Genomic DNA, 22,573 nt, shown 5'->3' with positions numbered 1-22,573 from the left:
TGATACCATGTTGTAAGACTTTTGTGAAGAGGAAAAGTTGTTCTGACTTTTTTATTTCATTAGGAAAGGCTTTATTTATATTACAAGAGAGGAGAATGGTCTAGAAACTGATAAAGACCATTTTGTCCTATATGACTCAAGACTAGCTTAAACTAAATATATCTCAATATCTTATTATGAAAAGGTCTAATATAAAACTTGCTAAAAAAAATAACTTTGACATTAAGTTTATGCATATTTACATGGTAGGTTGAGTAAAAAAGAGGGCCAACATGAATGATAATGAATAAAATGGTACATGAAACAAACCGATTCCCATGTCTACTCACCATCATGTGACTTATCATTACATTTGGTTGATTAATAAGAGTAAATTGAATCCTCAAGGATAATCAGATCACATCCTCATCATAAAAAAATAAAAAAAAATCTACGTACACTACAATGTCTATAGTTAATTAGTAGAGAACACAACAATTGTATGGCTAAATCCTCCTTATCAATGGTAGCATGTATATTGTTCAAGTTAGCTATAATAGAAACAAACTCATTATAAACGACAGTTCAACGAGTTGCCTCCCTCATTAAGGTCATGAAGCTTTCTCTTCGACAACAATTTATTCTTAATTAATTACTTATGACATGTTGAGTGAATTTATGGTTCATTCATCGCTCTAGCTTTGTCTCCTTTGCAGTCATAGTCAATCCCAGTAAACTGCACAAACTCTGAGTCTGAAGGAAGAGATAGCGAACAAATCATACCTATATTCTCTTGGAATCTCGAAAGAAAAGACAGAAGAAATGCGCGCAATCAAAAAAAATCAAAAAAATCCCAAGTAATAATAACCCTCCAAGATAAGTAACAGTGTAGCACTAAAATATCATAGGAGAAACATGAAGGACTAGGATACCTGCAGTCTCCCTCAATACTTCATTTAGAAAGGACAAACTATAAATTTTTATCTTTGAATCCGAGATCACACTATAGGTTGTGATCATTGTCTTAAGTATTTTTTAATGTCAATTTGTTTGTTTCATTAATCATTTTTGTAAAGTTTGGACAATTTATTTATTGTTGATTGTCACATTAATAATTTTTTATAATTCTTTGTTTGTTATAATTACTTAAATTCATATATCTACTTCCAATTATATTTATAGATGATCTTATTAATTAAGTATAAGTTGATTCACTAGAACCTAGAAATAGTGATAAAATGAATTAGAGTTTTATTGTTAATTGATAATGTAATATAATATTTATTTTACGTGTTAAATTATGAAGAGAAACATTACAAAATTTATTTTAGCAAATATTCTCTTGTGTTTCCATTAATGGAAGGTAAAATATATCTAATAATGATCTCAATGATCAACTTCTCGGTGAACAACCTAATTATTCGTATCGATACAACTCAAGGGACATGTATTCAAGTTCTCAATGATACCTTATGGTGGGAATAAAAGTGAGGAGAATTTTAAGGAAATGTATAAAGTTTTATGAGATGATGAAAAAATATAGGAATGATTGTTTTCTGTGATATAGAGAAAATGTAGGAATGATTTCTAATTTCCTTTCATTTAATAGAAATGTGCCCAATATATATTCTATAGCTTGTTTAGTTTTTTGAATCATCAAATTTTATAATCCACATGAAGATGTTTAATATAATTAGGAAATGTTAATTTCTTATGTTATATGTTGTTACTTTATATTTGTTATTTTTTTATTCCTATAATTGCATTTTGTGAGAAATGTCATATTTCATATTATTTTATATCTATTAGAAGGCAAAATTCCGGTGCAGCTCTAACAATAATTAACCTTTCTTAATTATATTAAACTTCCTAATGTGAATTACAAAATTTGATGATTCAAAAAACTAAATAAGCTATGGAATATATATTGCGTATATTCCTATTAAATGAAAGAAAATTAGAAAATCATTCCTACATTTTCTCTTCATCTCAGAAAATAATCATTCCCATATTTTCTCTTCAACTCAAACTTATGCATTTCCTTAAAGCTCTCCTTACCTTTATTCCCACAACTCACCTTGTTCATAATTTGAGGATAAATAAATTTTGAACGAATAAATTGTAGTATGCATATTCGGTTGCATCATTTTAACAATGCCTACATACCCTCTGAACAGGATGAAACTTATCATAGTTCAATTATTTATCCATGTAACACCTAACATAGAATGATCTGTAGCAACTCCAACCAACGTTGGACCTTGCATCCTAACACCACTTCAATTAATATGTTGCAGAGTTTTCATCTATGTGCACTTTCACAAAAGAAATATCACCTTTCTCTATGACATTTTGAACAAAATGATATCTTACATCAATATGTTTTGTGCGAGTATGGTGCATTTGATTCTTTGCTAAATGAATAGCACTTTGGCTGTCACGACTCAACTTCACACAATGTTGTTGTAAACCCAAATCATTTAGAAGACCCCCTAGCCACAATGATTCTTGTAAATGATCTGGGTTTACGACAAGATTGTGTAACATTGAAATGTGATAGCGAAAGTGTTATTCATTTAACAAAGAATCAAGTGCACTAAGCTCCCACAAAACATATTTATGTGATATCATTTTGTTCGAGATGTCATTGAGAAAGGTGATATTTCTATTGTGAAAGTGCACACAAATGAAAACTCTGCAAGCATATTAACTAAAGTGGTGTCAGAAAGAAAGTTCCAACATTGTTCGAATTGCTAAAAATCATTCCATGTTAGGTATTACATGGGTAAATAATTGAACTACAATTAGTTTGATCCCAGTCATAGTCTACATAGGTAATCATTGTTAAAATGATGCAATCAGATATGCATACTACAATTTGTTCGTTCAAAATTTATTTATCCTCAAATTATGAATGAGATGGAGAATTGTGGGAATAAAGGTGAGGAGAATTGTAAGGAAATGCATAAGCTTTGTGAGATGAAGAGAAAATATACGAATGATTATTTTCTAAGATAGAAGAGAAAATGTAAGAAATATTTTCTAAGTTTCTTTCATTTAATAGGAATGTACGCAATATATATTCCATAGCTTGTTTAGTTTTTTGAATTATTTAATTTTGTAATTTACATCAGAAAGTTTAATATAATTAAGAGATGTTAATTTCTTAAGTTATATTTTGTTACTTTATATTGATTATTTTTTTGATTCCTATAGTTGCATTTTGTGAGAAGTATATCATATTTCATATTATTAAATATATTAGATGGCCAAAATTCCGCTGCAGTTTTGACACTTATGTGTAATCCAACTTTATGTAAGACAATAAGCAATTACCCTCAAATGAAAAAAAGAAATTATAGCAACCTCTAATGAATATGGACTTTATCGATCTTCTGTATCCGAGTACCCTCCAACTATTGAAAAAGTTGCTCATGTATGACAATTTCCAGTTCAATGGCTCAAGACAATTAATTGGTTAGAGTATTCAATAACTATTGATGCTACATATTATTTCCCATGATATCTTTTCGGAAAGAAACAATTAGGATAAATTAGAAAAAAAAGCTTTTGTTGTACAGACTTAAAAGTTGGAAAAAGATAGGAGGAAAACAATACATTTAGCTTTTGAAACTACTCGGATAGATATCAATTCAACTTAAGGACATTATGTTTATTGTTTTCAAGCTCTCAAGAATCCTAAAGGCGAATTCAGCTCTTTTTATGAAAGACTGCCTTTATGCATATTATGTGCATTGTCATGCACATCAATTATAATACACTATTAGTCATGGTATCCCAGTTATTCTGCTAATTTTGGTTTAATTTTTATTGTACGTGAGTTCAATTTTTTGGTTTGTTATAATATGTAGTTCTTTAAGTTTTGGGTGCTCTTTATACCATTGCTTTTTACGTAATCCTAGTTACACTTGTTTGGTACTTTCGTTTGAAAGTGACTTGTTTAGTCATTTGCTTTTTTCTCTTGATTTGATGCACCTCTAGTATGCTTCTTGTTTCATTGTCTGTCTCTGACTCTGTGTTTAGTTGTGTGCTTGTTGAGGTGTTGGTGGTCACACGTGTGATCAAACCCTTTTGTATGTTTTAAGTTTTGTCTCTTTTAGCTTTAGTTTTATTGGTTAGCTAACCCTTTTTTAAATCCATTGTGAGCTAAGATAGAGCAAGAGACGAGCTATGGTAACCTGAGGTTGGGTCCAAGGAGGGGTTGCTAGGGGAAACACAACCGTAACTTTGAACTAAGAGCGGAGGCTTGGAACATAGGTATGTTAGAAACCAAGTCGTTGAAGCTAGCTAATGAACTTAGTATATATATTATTCATGTGGCGCCTGTTCAGGAAACTAGGTGGAAGGGCATGGTTTGACAGGAGCAGAACCGTATAAGTTGTGGTTTGCGGGTTTGAACGACAAGCATATAGTGGGGTTGGAGAACTAGTATCTAACAAGATGCTGAAGCAAGTGGTCAAAGAGAAGAGGTGTAATAAAAGGATAATGCTAGTTAAAATAGTAGTAAGTAAGGAGGTCACGTTAATCATTAGTGCCTATGAGCCTAAGTTTGGTTAAATGAGTAGGAAAATGCAAGCTTTAGAACTGTTAAGGAAACCTTATGAGGTCCATCCCAGAAGATGCAAATATTTTTCTAGGAGGAGACTTCAAAGGGAATATAGGTAAGGAGGCAAATACCTATGACTTAGTTCATGGTGATTTTTGGCCTGGTCTTGAGAAACCAAAGTGGAGAGCAACTATTTCAGTTTACCCCAGGTTTCGTGATAGAATACTCTCTTTAGAAAGAAAATTGAACACTTAATCACGTATAAAAGTGGACGGCACGCAACTTAAATTGGCTTTACCTTAGTACACAAGGGAAATCGAGCCTTGTGTCGGAATTATAAGATAGTGCTAGAAAAAAAAAATGCTAGCTAATTATTGGTGTTGGTTTTCAAAATGAGGTATGAAGGGGTTTAGGAGAAGAGGGCATTCGTTGGCTGACTCATCTCTTTAATATTATTTTGAGGACACATAAGATGCCAGAAGAATGGAGGAACAGCAAACTAATACCTCTGTTTAAAAACAAAAGCAATACGCAAGTATGCGGGAACTATAGAGGTATCAAACTTCTAAGCCACACAATGAAATAGTGGGAAAGAGTGATAGAGAGGAGAATTAGACAGGAAATGGTGATTAGAGAGAACCATTTCAGTTTTATGCTATGAAGGTCAACCATTGAGGCAATTCATGTTTTGAGGAGACTGATGGAGAAATATACGGAGCGAAAGAAGGATTTGCATATGGTGTTCATTGACTTGGAGAAAGCGTATGATAGCATACCACAACGTGTCATCTTGGATAGCCTCAAGGCTAGAGGTATTTCTTCAGTTTACATTGAGGCTATACGGGATATGTATGACAGAGTTTCGACTAACATTCAAACACCGATGGGGAAAACAAAGCCTTTTCCGGTTAAAATTGGACTACGTCAGAGATTGGCTCTAAGCCCTTTCATTTTTACTGTCATTATGGAAGAGATTTCTAAATCTATTTGGGAGACGGTACCGTGGTGCATGCTATTCACTAACGACATAGTACTGGTAGCAGAAACTAGAAAGGAGGTTAGTAATAAATTGGATGAGTGGAGGAAAGCTTTAGAAGGTAAAGGGTTGCGCATTAGTCGTATGAAGACCGAGTATTTGCGCTGTGACTTTAGTGGGACATCACCGGTAGGTGAACCAGAGGTGTCCATTGATAAAGCAGTTGTTAAAAGTACGACCAAGTACAAGTATTTGAGATCGATCATTCAAAGGGATGGGGAGATTGATGGAGATGTAAATCATCGTACACATACGGGTTGGCTCCAGTGGCGAGCAGTCACCGCAGTGCTATGTGATGGGAAATTCCCAAACAAGTTAAAAGAAAAATTCTACCGGCCGGCAATCAGACCTACTCTACTATATGGGACCGAATGTTGGTCTGTAAAGAAGATTTTTAAAAATAAGATGGAAGTTACAGAAATGCGTATGCTGAGGTGGAAAAATGCGCGAAAATAGATTGAGGTGGGTTGGACATGTGCAGAGAAAGACTTTCGACGACCCTGTGAGGAGGGTAGAAAGCATTATAGTAGAGGGTAAGAGGAGTCGAGGAAGACCCAGGAGAACTTGGGATGAGCAAATAAAAGTTGACTTGCATGAGTTAAACCTCTTTAAGGGCCTGACTAGGGATAAAAGTAGTTGGAGGCGTCATATCCATGTTTTAGACTACTAATGTCCTCTTAGATTACTTTTTGGTGTTCTTGCCCTCTTGCTTATCTCGTTTCTTTTATTATTAGTTTTTTTGTTTCATTTTTGTGGTTGGTTCTACTTATTTATTTTATTTATAAGCATTTAATTTATCTTTCCCGTGTAGTTACGTCTCTTTATCTTTCTCGAGCCAGAGGACTCCTTTGGCCGTGCTTTCCTTTATGGGTATAAGTTCCCGCCGTCCTTCCCTCCCCAGACCTTGTCCATAGTTTTTATATAAGCGGAATACACTGGGTAAGATGATGATTACGATGATGGTTTTCAAAATGAGGAAGAGAGTTGTCGAGAAGAAATTGTTGTGTAGAAAAAGAACTATGTAGAGTATACTTCAAGGGGAAGTGACTTAATATTCTTAGATAAGATCAACGCGTTGGGCTACAAGATATCCCAACGATGAAAATCAAATGAGGGAAGCTTTGGCTAATACCGTTCGATAAGTTGCTTAAGAGACTCTAGAGGTATCAACGAGAAAACCACATGTGTATAAGGAGTCATAGTGGTGGAACAAGGATATGTGGAAGAAGATAAATGATAAGACCAAAAGGTTTAAGGAACTTATGGCATGCACAAATGAGGAGGATTGAGTATATAAGAGAGATGCTTCTTAAGAGGTCAAGAGTGCGGCAAAGAAGGTAGTAGCAGAGGCAAAAAAAAGTCGGGCTTACAAAGACAAATAGAGTATGGATAAGGCGACTAAGGCAATTGATCTTAACAATATTCTAATTGAGATTTTGAGGTGTTATGGATAAGAAGACATCACATGGTTGTTCTAGCCTTTTCAATGTTATCTAAAGAACACATAGGATGTTATAAAAATAGAGTATTGGTCATGCATTCCTAGGCTGAGTTTTGGTCAACTCGATGATTTCAACCTTCCTTTCATCCCTTTCAAACTGTATCAACAATTAGTGCGTAGAGATTAATGCATTAATGTTGTTAATCAAAGGGAAGCCCATGATGGCATTGTACAAAAACTTTATACCAACAAGATAAGAGTCCAACTCATTTTTTGCTTACTTGGACAAGCAATACAAAAATGCAAAGTGGTATGGCTTGGCAATCTCCGAATCTTAACGAGATGCCTGAGGCTGAATATTTGTTTCTTCAAACTTTATATGATTTAAACAATCTAAGGTGATGACTGGTGAGGATTGTTACGCTTCTCGTGTCCACTAGAACGTGGCGAACATTTATAAGTCCAATCTTGCTACCACAATAGGATTCGTTGATGGCTCAAGGGTACGAATAAAAAAAGAAATTGTAGCAAATTCAAATTTACTAAAGAGTAGACATTTAGTAAGGTGTTCAGTTTCAGACCATCAAATATATTTGGGAAACCTCTTGAGATGTAGTATAAGCTAAACAAAACAATAGTCCACTATCACAGGAAAGTGGTCATTTAGAAACCCATCTTTATGAAAGTACATAAGGGTTGTAATTACAATATTTTCATGTAAAGGACAAAAGTAACATCCTTAAAATATTGAATACAAAATCAGAAGGAACATATTTGGATAGAAGGAACATTCAACACACCGATTTTGACAAGGTCTTTTATTATAGAAACAAGCCCAGCAAGAATAAAATTAAATGCACTAAAACCATAATTTATCGGGCTGGTTTCCAACAAAATATTGTAATACACACAACATAATTAGATTACACAATTCGGTGGCAATCAAACAACATTCGGGAAGCTACCATGTGACCAAATCTTACTCATATAAGAAAAGAATAAAAGAAAAGATGAATAAAACTGTTGCAACCGCGAACCCAAAAAGTCAAGCAGATCTAGAGAATTCTCCATAAGCCAAATATGTACAAATTACATAGAACTTTTGACATAGATTAAGTAATTTCAGCAAATGTGTTACCTGGCATAATTTATGTTCGACCTGCTCGAGTCTTCAACAGGCATTATCTGAGGCTTCGATATGAGCTCTAATTGTCCACTGATCACTGTTTCTGGCAAAGTGACTGCACAAAAGTACAAATTTTGGTGTGCGCAAATTTCTTATCAAAATATGAAGTTGCTGAGTCGAATATTCTTTCCTCTCCCAGCCATTTTCCGGTATATGTATGCACTACCTTCAGCATCTGCATTCAAGCAATTCATCCTATGCCTGAATCGGGAACATCAGCAATTGATTTAATAAATTGCTTGTGAGAAAAATCAAAGACTTAATTTGGTTTCAGGTACACAATACTAACCATTCAAAATGGTCCTCACAGCAAATTGATCCCCAGATCATTGCAAGCCCAGAAACTTTCCTGCATATGAGAATAAGCAAAACACAAAATGTTTGGTTAACAAACAAAAAGAAATACATACTCTGTCCCAATTTGCTTGAAGCATTTCTCATTTGGCACTCTACCTCTAACTGCATAATTATTCATACTATTCAAGATTATATCGTCGTATATTATACATTGTCAATTTTGCAATAGTATATTTTCAATAAATCGAACTCAAACATATAAAAATTTATTTATATATGATCGAAGATTTGATGATCAAAGTTGTATGTTAACAAATAAGCAAAATTTAAAGCCTCTGCAAAGATGGGACGGAGGGAGTACTAAAACTCAGTAACATGTTTAAGTTCAGTGACATATTCCCAATAACATCAATGTGAGTTCTAATTGATATGATTAGTAAGATATGACTCATGCATCATTCATCAACCCAGCATTGCCATCCAGGAGTTTTAATTTTTTCGTAGTAAGGTAAGTATATCCTATTATTAATGGTGTACGACATTTGGGAGCATTATTTTCTTGAACAGGAATAGACTTAGAACAGGCAGATAACTATAGATTGTAGGATAGCTGCTGGAATGTTCCATTTTTAAACACCTCAGATGATCATTAGTAATTTAATCTACAGAGATTGGAATTGCATTGAGACTCGAGAAGAGCATAAAAGGAAAAGAGAGCATACCATGTTGCAGTATACATGTCATAGAACTTGTCAAATGCCTTGTCAAAACAGTAGTGGCAAACTAAAAGATCTCTGATATTACTCACTTCACATGTTGGCTTACAGCATTTGACCTAGATAGAGCAAATGTTTCATTTATCTTCAATAAATACACATGATCATACAAACTTGCAAGAAAAACTTTGGCGTCCTAAAGTTTGTGAGATGCAGGACAAATTTTCAAATAAGCTTGTTCTGATGAAAAAATAATCAACTATTTCAAAAAGATATCACGAGCATTTTTTAATTATGTGTAGCTATACATGATGCTACCTAGGGTCAAACGGCAACATGTTCGTTATCACTAACAAGGGCAAGGTTGCGTACATCCGACCCCTAAACCCCCACCTATGTAGGAGCTCACTTAATGGCATTGGAGTAATGAGATGTAGACAAGGTAGCAATATTTGTTCATAGTCATACACTATCTGATCAAGATACAGCACCACTCTACTACAATTCAATCTCAACATATCAACCAAGGGCAATAACAATTTACAAAACCGGACCCCCAGAAAGCTGTATGCAAGCAATAAGCAACAGTTTCAGATGCTTTCTCATACAATAAATCTCATCTGTTGTGAATTATCACAAGAGAAAACGAAGGAAGCATAATACACCACGGTCTGGGAGAGGATTCAGAATAATTTGGGCATAAATACACAAGAGGAGTAGGTCCTAATTTCCAATAAATCATAATAAATAGGTTGGAATTTGCAAGTAAAACTTGATTTTCATGCAGCACAATATAAACAAAGGAAGCTCCTGAGAATGAGCTACAAATTGCAGGTAAAAAGGAGTAAAGAGATGGTTTCTCTTAACGAGTTACTTACTAAGCGCTGAAGTTTATGAGAATAGATATGATGGTGAGCAGGATGAGTAGATATATGCGCAAACAGATGGCCTGCACTGAAATTATGTTTATTATCAATTGACAAATCAACATAGAAAAAATGAATCCTATAATGCAATAATAATAAGGTAATCAATTCTGATATAGGAAAAAAAAACCTTCAGTAGATAAACCTACCATTGACCTAGTTTAGCACACTACCACGTTGATTAGACAGAAATGTATACCAATTCAAATAAAAAGAAGCCTTAAGTCATACACACAGACAAAGTACAAACAGGAAGAGCAAAAAAAAAGAGGCATGTCTTCAATAACAATTACAAATGACCTAAATTTATGGAAGGGGTCATTGCTTCAGTGTACCTGTCACAGATAATGGTACTGCAATCAAGGCAGGTTGCCAAGGAGATGGAATTACAGCACAAATTGCATTTGGCATTTGACATGGTCTTCTTTATCTGATGGCATCTGACACACGAAGTTGATAGTCAGGACAATTATACAAGAAGATTAAAATATGATTATTACATAAATGAGTAGTGACACAGCAACCACGTGTATTATCATTACAATAGTTAGAGAAGGTAGAAAATTGAAACACTATATTGCTACCAAAATGATATATGACTTATATTGAACTTTATTTTATAGCACAATCACAAAGCCTTAATCCAAAAAGATGGGTTAAATTAAATTATACATTAACAAGGCAAAAACTAGATAAAACATTTAATACCCTCACAAACTCCTATATCATTATCAATGTAATAGTGAAAGCTGACAATAGTTGGGAATATATATATATATATATATATATATATATATATATATATATATATATATATATATATATATATATATATCCAAATACATAATAGAAATTGTAAGCACCATCCTTTTCAAGACAGGTATTACGAAAGAAAATATGACAGAAAAGAGGTAGAATGCAATTCTTAAAAATAGATTTACTTCATTTTCTTAAAAATGCCTCCCCACACTAAAATATCTTTCAGCTCCATCCTCTTAAGAAACATCTCATTGCAATTGTACAAATCATTGTTACCTGGAATGATATTTGGTTCGGAACGGGAAACAGGAATAAGGAATGCAACCTAGATTGACTCGGGAACGATTGGGTACGAGATATATTATGTATAAAATATATGTTTGAAAACAAGATTATAATAAAAAAGTTTTTTTTGCTTTAAGAAATTGTTTTTAAGTGGAATCTTTTTATTATGATAATTGATAATTGGCTTCAAGGGTTTGAACTAAGGATCGTCAAGTAATGGCAAATTTATGACTATAAGTGCCTCGATGAAGGACCCATAATGGAAGTTAGCCTCACCCACAGTATAGTATCTTGTATCATAGAAGGTCATCTTATAAAAAGATTGAGCAATAGAGAAGCCAAGGAAAAAGGAAAAGAAAATCTGAATATCCCCAACGAAAGCACGAATTTCTTTAGTTGAAACACAAACCTTCTATACAATTCACGAAGATTTGTAGATATATTTATGGATCTCTTCTGCTGAACTGCACCCTAAATGTACAATCAGGAAGTTTAGCCACACCAAAATTGTGACATGCATAATCTCTAGAGATACATACTATCAACCAAAGATGGATCGAGGACAAGTAAAAGCCCAAGGACGAATCATGAGATCAGAGAGAAATACAGAAGCTGAAAGAGCACCTGACTACTGGGTTGAGTCAAGCCAAGTGGTTGAAGGCAAGGTTTGGTGACTAAACAATCTTCAGCAAGATGACCAGGTTTATTGCACTTCCAGCTACAAGAAAGATAAGAAATAAAAATCTTAAAAAAAAAAAAAAACTCGAGAGATGTCACCAGAAAAATAATATTAAAAATATTTTTAACTTAAGATGAAGGGTAAAGGGAACATCATTTGCCTTCGTAACATGAGAAATGAGGACAAACTTGGTACTGTATATTTTTACTTATCGCCATGATTCTTTTTCCATTATTACCGGAAGGGAATGGTGCGAAACAATTTAGGGAGCAATTTAATCAATTCCTACATTGTAGTAAAATTTACCATTCATAAGTGGATAAGCAAGATTTCTTGCTAGACCATCGATTACGATCAAAATCCCAAGAATCTTCACCCAATTCAGCCATTACTACTGATTCGTGGGGCTTGAAAGAAGACGACTTTGACGCTTCACTGTTAACAGCACCCTGTCAATGTCAGACATCTGTTTTAGAAACATATCTTCAAACTTTTCAAGAGCCTAAGACAAGAAAATGAAAGATTGTCACCCTGGTATGGTCACCATGCTTTTGATTTAGCAATGCAGCCTTGCAATCTATGCTACAGATATCATCATCAGTCTACCAAATAATTTCACCGTGTCACAACAGATTAACATATATGTGCGATCAAGAAATTTAGGATGCCATATAAACATGGAAGCTTGAACATAATAATACATTATACCTCATCACATATGTACTCCCCATATCTACCACAAATAACACAGATAGGCTCTCCGGGAAGAGGATATCGCTGCTCATTTCTAGTTTTTATATTCTCAACTTGCTCCATATGATCTAAAAGTAAGAAAAAAATATTAGTTTGAGAAAACTTAATGAGTCAAGAGGACCACAATAGTCCACATGGAATAGACCAAAAAAGGAAACAGAATTTCTTTTCTGAAAAAGAGAGCACAGAGTCTAACAAGAATGAAATGCTGATTAAGTAGATATATCATTTCTATAGAGTCCTGATACTTTAAACTTCTATGCATAAATACTATTCAGTTTCACATGAACTCAGTAAATGAAGTTTGTCAGCGTACAAAAGCCCAATTGACCATTGAAAAGCAGACTGAAATTCCATGAAATTGAACCACAATGGTTTCCACCACATAACTTCCTGGTGAGTTCTTTCACATCCTCGAAATTATAGAGAAAACTCAAATCAAAGAATAATCATGGTAAGAGTGATGAAGTTACAGAAAAAAAGCAGCCCATGGGGAACATGAAAGGAAACGTGAATCGCTGTCATAGAGAAAACTCAACTACATCACTGACATGTAATCAACAATGCCAAAGCCTTGATCCAAGTAATTACAAGGTAGGATCATTTTTACCCAAAAAGAAATCCGTTTCATAATGGAAACATGGAAAGGAAACGTGAATCGCTAAATAGAATGAATCAGGAATGATCGGATACAACATTATAATTTATTTTAAAAAGATTGAAATAAAATAGGAATGATAGTGTGTAAAAGTTCATAAAACAAGTATAAAAATGAGTAACAAGATCTAAGCAACATAAACAGCAAGTACTGATAAAAATAAAGAAAAAGAAACTTTAAAGCTACATAAAAGAGATAGGAAGTAATACTACATTTGTCATCCTAAATTTGCTACATTTATCATTTTCGTCCATCCAACTAAATTTGCTACATCTCTCTCAAATTTTAAGTCTACTCATCTAATCTTTTTGTTCAACTCATCCACCTGTTTCTTGTATTTTATCTTTTCTCCCACTAACAAACTTTACTCTTAATAAAGTTGATGATGGCATTTGCAGAATACTCGGCAAAGTACAAAACTAATATCTACTGGGGCATTGGAAAAATCCATTAGAAAACGATGAAAAAGGGAAAAAAAGTTAGATAACAAGGTAAAAGAGATAAAAAAAACGGATAAGTCGGGCCTCTATCTTCATCCTCCACATTCAATGGCCTTTTCCTTTATGTCTCATTCTTCTCTCTCTCCTCTTACTTTACTTCTATCTTCATCAAGGTCTAGTCCATGTGCAACATTTGAACACCATAGCTCATTAATTTATGAAGAATGAGAGATGAAACATTTGTAGTGATCAAAATAAAAGACTAATAACTAAATGTAGTTTCGAAAAGATCTTAATTTATACTTCCGTCCAACTGATTTTGTTCATGGAAAATAATTTAAGTTGAACAACACATATATTACATATCAATTCTAATACTTACCATTTAACATAAATGACTGTATACCAAAATTGATACCATTCCTTAAAGGATATTGTAAAGTTCATTTACATAACGCTTTAACATAAGGATATTCACTAAACATCAAGCTCAAAATATTCTATTTTGAAATTTCTAAGAAAACAATCAATAAAACATTAATTACAATGTCTCTTTCCTAAAACATACTTAAAAAAGGCCTTTTGACAAGATGAAACTAACAACTAAGTTGGAATAAACTTGCTATACAACAATTCATAGTAAAATGGTAAATCTTATACTCCCACTGTTTTTATTTGGTGTTCCTTTTTTTCATTTAGGCAGTTCCATTTGTTGTTCTCCTAAAGAATCTTTATATATATCAAACTTTTTGGATATAAATAGCTTTAGTCACCATAATTTTAATATTTTTGACGCATATGGTTCCACATATTTTTCACTAAATTTATTTTAACATTTTTATAATTTCCATAGTCCCCGAATGCTTCTCAGTAACTTTATTTTAACATTTTTTAATGTTTATGATCCCATGCTTCTTCCACTAACTTTATTTTATATATTTTTTAATACTTATGATCCTCACTTTTCTCCATTAACTTTATTTATTATTCAATAAAACAATATCTCCACCATGTAAAGATTTAATTGTTCTTAATTCTCATGAACTTTTTATGGGAACATCAAATAGGAACGGTGGGAGTATCAAACTAAATTATAGTCCTGTGATGAGAGGGTTACGAAAGACACCTGAAGCTGGTTCTCCCCGTAGCTCATTTGACTTTGAAACACCATCATCACCTGATATTAAAAGTAAAGAAGTGAAAGGATGTTCAATAGAATTCGATAAGACAATTGAAAAAAATTCAGCAAAAGTGACTACAGCATAGAATAATAACCTAACATGGACTCGAGCATTTCTAAAGAAGCCCTTAAAAGCCCATAATTATGTTGTTCGCTAACATTCAACATACAATAATAACTTTATGATGCATGTTGTTCGCTGATAATATCGTATTTGTAGACAAAAATAGAGATAAGGTGAACGTTAAGCTAAAAATGTGAAAATATGCATTAGAATCAACAGAGTTTAGATTAAGCAAATAAGACATAATAAATGGAAAGTTGTTTAGGCACATAGGATCATAGTAGAGTTATTGATAGATTAGGCACAATGGTTCAATTATTCACAATAACAAAGATATTGATGAAGATGTTAAGCATAGGGTTCAAGCAAGTAGCTCAAATGGAGAGTGGCAACTCAAATTTTATGCAACCGAAGTGTGCTAATAAGGTCAAAAGGGAAAATCAACAAACTTCCATTAGTCAAGTACAACTCTAGGTTTGAATTTTGTACTTCTTTCAGAAAAGACCATCACAACAAATTGAGGTTAACTAAGATACTTATTTTAAGATCATTGAGTAAACATATACTAAGGATAGAATTCAAAATAAAGACATAATAAAGGGTATTAGGATCAAAAAAGACAAAATAAGAGAAAAAGTTTTATGTGGTTGGGACAGACAAGTTGAAGGTTGAAACTTGTACTGGATTTGAGCCCATTGCAAATTATGGGACTTGTCTTACATTGATTGTGTAGGAAATAAGTGAGTTTATGTATCAAACAAGATATCTTAAATCTCACCTAATAGGCTAGTCTTTTAGAAAGAGTGCTCTTAGTAGTGGTCTAAGTTAAGACAAATGTGACCAATTTAGTCAAGCCAACAAGGATGTTGGGACCTATGGCGGGTTGATTGTAATGGAATTGATCCCATCGCAAGTAATAGGACTTGTGCAATATTGGTTGTGTAAGCAAGTCATAAGGGGCTTATAGATCAAATAAGTTGTTTCACCTAATACGCTAGTAACTTAATCCTTTTTTGACAAGACCCGCATAGAAATAGGCTACTAATAGGCTACTGATGTGAGTAAAGCTAAAGCAACGAACAGTCATATTTATATCATTAGTGGGTGCAGATGACTCACTATGAGGTAATTGTCCAAGGCAAAAAAGCCCCTGACCAATTCGAAACAAAAACCAAATAGAGATTCTAGTCTGAAAAGAGACATTACGATGACCTATCTCGTTTGATCTGTAAGAGAACTTGAAGAGTTCTGAACCTAAAGATGACCCAATAACAAGAACGAAGAATGACATTCTACCACCCGTAGTCAAACTTCCCGCGTAAATCAATCAAGCTCTTAAATTTCTTCACTTCTCAAGTACATAATAGCATGTATCATATTCTAAAAGGTATACAGACCATTGCAAAGCTAGTCTCCTCATTTCATATAAAAACTCTGCACTGTGACAATCATTCCCTCATTAAACAAAAAGATTGTTTGTGCTTGGTTCTTGATTTTAACTTTTGGTCAAAAATTGCAGAGAGTTTATCTAAATAGAATGGAGAGTGACAGCCTCCAACAAGGTGTGGATTAATCAATATGAAAATCGGATATCTACACGTGATTAACGGTATTCCGCCCTACACCCCAGCACCTCCTCTTGTTCAACTCATCCTTATTCCTTACACCTTCAACTTGTGAATGTCATACATTATTGCGGATACAGGATAGAGATAGTCAACATCATAAACCATTCCTCATAGATAAATTACTTCTGGTACACCAATAAGGAAAAGTTAATAACAAATCAAGATACCAGAAGTAATTCTTTTCCTCATAGATTACTTCTGGTTCTGGTACACAAATTGTACCAGAAGTAACCATTAAGAGCAATAAACCATTCCTCATAGAAAAATGGAAAATTTACCCAGAATAATCCAACCTATTCACGATTTTCCTACAATAATCCCAACTATCGATTAACCATGAATAATCCGAACTTAGGAGGGTCTTTGCCTTGGGTACACCCGGGTGACCTGCTACCTATTGTAGCAAGTCATTTTGAATATAAAAAAAAAGATAAATATTTTAAAAAATGGAAAATTTGCCCAGAATAATCCAACCTATTTACGATTTTCCTACAATAATCCCAACTATTGACTAAATGCCAGAAAATTACCTGTTGCACCGGTAAAAACAAGAGCAACAACAGCACAGGTTAAGTGAGTCAATAGTTGGGATTATTCATGGTTAATCGATAATTGGGATTATTGTAGGAAAATCGTGAATAGGTTGGATTATCCTGGGTAAATTTTCCTAGAAAAATTACTTCTGTTACACAAACTGTTTGTGGCTTGGCTTTATTGCTCTAATAATATAGTAATTCTTATTAACCAAGTGTTCCTCCACTTCAAAGATGTAAAGATTAATAAAAATGGCAAAAACTAAACGAGCACTACTTACTATCGCTCCCATAATCCACCAATTGTAGACCAGAACCAGAGAATCCCTGTCAAAATACATTACCACAAATGCAAATAAATCCAAAAGCCAATAGACCTAAATAACTAATCTAAAACCAAGGTAATCAATAAGAACATAAAAAGTAAAAATTCGGAAGCAATTACCAATACATCTGGAGTTAATTTCTCGATTACGTGAGAAGAACACGCTTCCTGCCTATCAAATTCCAGAATTCGTGAAGTAAAAATTCCAATTTCTTCCAAATTATTTCACAAAAAATAAATAAAATGTAAATTTCACCTTCTTAAGTGAATGTAATCCTGGTGAGACAAAGGACGATCATCTTCAACTACAACTTGCTGAGGCTTTAATGGCTGCTGCTGACGACGTCGCTTAGGGCGAGGCGTGGAATCGTCGGCGGCAGTGACGGGAGATTCGTTCGTCGGCGGAGTATTTCCGGTAACGGTATTATAAGCTGGCAAAGAAAAGACATCACTAGAGCAATTAGCATCAACAATTTGGTGCTAATTAGTTAAATTAGCATTGGGATTATTTGAGAAAGAGAAAGGAACAAAAATAACAAAATTACTTTGAAGATTTTGTAGAACAGAGGAGAGACTGTAAGATCTTCTGTAGGCAAAAGAAGGGTTCTTGTACAAGTTCGATCTGGTCGACATCTTTGTCTAGCAAAAACACAACGCCAAACGCCAAACGCCAAACGCCAATATGATGTACACAAATTATCATTAAAATATGCTTTCTAGGTCTCATTTTACTTACTAATTATATTACAAGATAATATACTCTTTGTTTACTGATTAGACTTAATTTGTGGTTAATTTTTTTAATCTATAAGTTAAAATATATTAAAATTAGATTTTATTTGATTCGTCTTAATGCAAAAATTACGAATATTAATTTTTTATAATTTTTAATTATACATAATTAAAAATACGAGTATTACGGATTAAATTAATATATTAAACTGCGTGAATGCTCAAAAGGTGCAAGCATTTTGAAACGAATGAAATTATCTAACCTTGACATAATTTTAAATTGAGCTAATTAGCTCACCTAATCAAAAAAGGATCGACCTTTCTTAAAGATAAAATCAATTTTGAATAGTAAGTTACAATGTATTTTAACTATCAATTATATATATATATATATATATATATATATATATATATATATATATATATATATATATATATATATATATATATATATATAAGTATTAATTTTATTAACTAATATGATATAAAAAAATTATATAAACTAATAATAACATAAAATTTGGAATTTATCATAAAATTACATTTTAAAATATGTTATATTTTTTATTTTTTATCTTGTTTCCTAATTTAGTTTTTCAAATATATATATATATATATATATATATATATATATATATATATATATATATATATATATATATATATATATATATATATATATATATATATATTATTCTTGTTAAAGAACAATCTGACGCATTTGTTAGCATTTGCCATTAAATAATAAAGCATTCATTTTTCTTCTTTAGTTGTTTAATATTTTAATATATATTATACTCTCTCCGTTTTCTAATGTTCTTCCCATTTTGAATATTCTATCCCAAGGAGCTAGAGAGAAATTTGATTATCTTTTTTTAGACATATTTAGAAGATAAAATATATCTATGCGAGATCTCATTAGATTCGTTTTAATACATACTTTTTCGTTATGTATCTTTTATAATTTTTTATTGTATATATTTAGAGATATTAAGATTTAAAATATTTTTTTGAAAATTATGCAAAAAGTAAATGGGAAGAAAAAAAAAACGAGTGAGTATATATCTATCTTCCAATCAATTTATGTACAATCTTCTAATTAAGAAGCAGTAGCACTTGACACATGTCAACACTACAAGAAAAATTTATTCTGCTATGTTTTCTTTTCTGATTAAGCGGGTTTTTCTAATCAAACAATGTTTATCAACCTATAATAAAGAACTTTTTGATTTTTTGTTAACTTATGATAAAATATCTTTTAATATAAAATTAATTTGATTGATTTTCAAAATATTATAAAATTATATCTAATTTATACAATCTATCTATATATCTATCTCTTTATCTATATATACAATCTACTAACACAAATTCTTACTTGAGACCGTCTTTATAAAAGACGCGTCTCAAATGGACCGGCCCATTATTAATAAAAAAAACAACTACTAGAAAAATGCGCGTTGTGTAATTCTATTTGAAGTTGGTGTTATAATCAATTGAAGTTGATATTATAACCTATTAGAATTGGTATTATAACTTATTAAAGTTGGTATCTCCAAATAAGTTATAATACCAACTTTAATAGGTTATAACACCAACTCTAAATACCAATTTTAATAGGTTATAATATCAACTTTGATAGGTTATAACACCAACTCTAATAGGTTATAACACCAATTTCAAATCGGGTCAAACGCGCGCGTTAATTTTTAGATTTTTCTCTTTTGTTTTTAGTTATTGGATCTGAGCCTGAAGAGTTGTCCTTACAAAGACATTCTCCCAAGAGAAGCGCTGATCTACTAATTATGAAGCACTCTTTGACACATATCGACAGTACAACAGAAATCTTTCCAATCTTTTTCTTTTCTAATTAAGAAATGTTCATTAAGCTATAATGAAAGAACTTCCTGAAAGTTAATAGGAGGTAGAATACTCTCTAGAGGGGGGGGTTGAATAGAGAGTTTGGACTTTTAAAAGTTTTCTGGCAGTTTGTCTCAAGAGTTTGAGGAGTCTGTCAAAACTTGTCTGCTGGAACAGTTTTGAGCCAATTCGTAAACTATAACGTATGTGCGGAAAAATAAACTTTAAAGTATAACACACGATATGTTAACGAGGTTCGGTTCTAACCAACCTACTCCCCGCCTATGGGTTCTCTTTCAACCCGTAGGATTTCAACGCCTTTTATTAATCCGACTTTAATACAACCAAGAAGATCTCACTATCTCCTCTCACCACGTTCTTCCCCTTGAAGAACCGTATTACAAGTCCCTTTAATAAAAGCAAAATCCCAAATCTCACAATAGAGATTCACAAGTTGAACACTTTGAAAAGTATTCTTGATTAGGCGTATTAAACTTAATCTAACTCTTTTTGAACTCTTAAGCCTATTACAAATGTAAGAGCTAGATGAACTAAGAATTACAACTCTTTAAACACTTAGAGAAATCTTAACAGAAAGTTGAAAGAAAAGGTGTATCAAGATGTTGTCTTAGTTCTGGACGGAAGCCTCATATATATAGTGTACGCCTCAACACATCTTCAAAAACAAGAAGGCTCCTATCCGTTATTTTCTGTTGACCTGGTCTTTCAGCGCCTGACTTCAAGATCTTGAGGTTATCTTCAAACTGACGTGTACTGACAGCTTAATAATAATTTCGTCATTGTGTTTGTAATTGTCCAATGCTATGCTGCCATGTTAGTACTTATACAAGATATTGAATAATAAGCATAAACCAGATTTATCAACATTTAAATAACCATTTAAATTAATTCCTATTTTTTAGGATCGCTATTTACTATTTTTAGCATAAATTCAAATTTCATCCAAATAATAGTAAATCTAGATCTTGCTTAAATATAGCCGTGTACAATTAATAATAAAACATGTGTACCTTGTACTATATTTAATTATCAAATTGATTTTAACCACATATTTTAAATCTAAGTTTAAATATGAAATATTTAAACGTTAAGCAACAATGTATAACAAAATATTTAAACTTTATTCAAATAATATCCAATGTTAATTTTAATGAACCTTGACCTATTAAAATATTTCAAATATAATTTCAAGGAACATTGACCTATTAAAATATTTCAAATATAATTACGAAACTAACCTGATTAAGAACGTAATTATCTTCAAGACTTTGAAACACATTTCAGAACTTATAAAATCACTTTAAAATAAACTTAAGTTCTTTAAGCATATTCCATCGACTTCTTACTTAAAAATATAAATCAAATGTGTATCAAATATGATTTTAAACTTACTTAAACAATTAAATGTAATTACTTAATTTATTTGTTTAAACAATATGTGTTTTGAATTATCATCATCCAAGAGAATTAAGTCTTTAATCTTTCCTTATTATTTAAGAGAGTTGAGTCTTCAATCTCCCCCTTGATGAAAGTCAAAACCATATTTACCTAAATCATATTTCTAAGTTATAATGAAATGAAAAGCACGAATAATAATAATATATAAAAACATTTTCGAGACTTTATCATTTTTCAGAAACATTCTTCAAGATTTTAAGAACAGTTTCAAAAATACAATTATGAGATTAATTGAATTTATTAACCAAAATAATGAACACAATTTTAACGCATTGATGATGTTCACAACTAATCGAAACAAACAATTTTGTTTTAAAATAATTAAATATCCTTTATTAATTAAAGGTATTCAATTATAAATCCCATATATATAAAACAAATAATTTTTTTATTTTTTTTTTAAGAAATTGAAATCAAATTTTCAATTCTCAAAAATATGCATAAACACATATATATAATCATAATAATACGTAATGCTCCCCCTTAATACATACTTGGTATTTAAGTAATTATCGTTTCAACCCTTTTACTCATATGCCATTATTCTTTGATATTATTCTTTGATAATACTCCCCCTTAATTTATGCAACGTCATTTAGCATGCCAAGTTCCATACGTATATAAGCAAAACGATCAGCACTTAAAGGTTTTGTAAATATATCCGCTAATTGATTTTCAGTAGATATAAAAGATAAAGAAATATTACCTTTTTCAACATGATCCCTTATAAAATGGTGACGTACCTCAATGTGTTTTGTACGAGAATGTTGCACAGGATTCTTTGTAATACAAATTGCACTTGTATTATCACATCTTATTGGTATGCCTTTGAAATCAATTCCAAGGTCTCTAAGTTGTTGAGCAATCCATAAAATTTGAGAGCAACATGCACCGGCAGCTATGTATTCAGCTTCAGCTGTAGATAAAGCAACTGAATTTTGCTTTTTAGAATACCAAGAGATCAATGAATTTCCTAAGAACTGACACGATCCTGAGGTGCTTTTTCTATCAACTTTATATCCAGCATAATCAGCATCTGAAAAACCAATC

The 22,573-nt window shown here is 32.1% G+C and overlaps 1 protein-coding gene across 1 annotated transcript; it reads right to left on the bottom strand.

Moving 5' to 3' along the window:
- Positions 1-7,826: 7,826 nt before the first annotated feature.
- On the bottom strand, positions 7,827-18,148 carry LOC130799669 (uncharacterized). The gene is made up of 15 exons (XM_057662844.1): positions 17,998-18,148; positions 17,709-17,883; positions 17,573-17,624; positions 17,409-17,454; positions 14,849-14,899; positions 12,580-12,692; positions 12,402-12,473; positions 12,178-12,320; positions 11,817-11,910; positions 11,602-11,663; positions 10,484-10,588; positions 10,101-10,176; positions 9,229-9,341; positions 8,499-8,558; positions 7,827-8,410 (listed from the first exon to the last, which is right to left on the bottom strand). Exons 1-15 carry the CDS (start codon positions 18,083-18,085, stop codon positions 8,305-8,307), a joined length of 1,356 nt encoding a protein of 451 aa, XP_057518827.1. The 5' UTR covers positions 18,086-18,148; the 3' UTR covers positions 7,827-8,304.
- Positions 18,149-22,573: the final 4,425 nt, after the last annotated feature.

This window comes from Amaranthus tricolor, chromosome 14, assembly GCF_026212465.1.
Source record: "Amaranthus tricolor cultivar Red isolate AtriRed21 chromosome 14, ASM2621246v1, whole genome shotgun sequence".
In the NCBI taxonomy this organism is placed as follows: Eukaryota; Viridiplantae; Streptophyta; class Magnoliopsida; order Caryophyllales; family Amaranthaceae; genus Amaranthus; species Amaranthus tricolor.
This window is presented reverse-complemented; position numbering and strand designations above follow the sequence as displayed.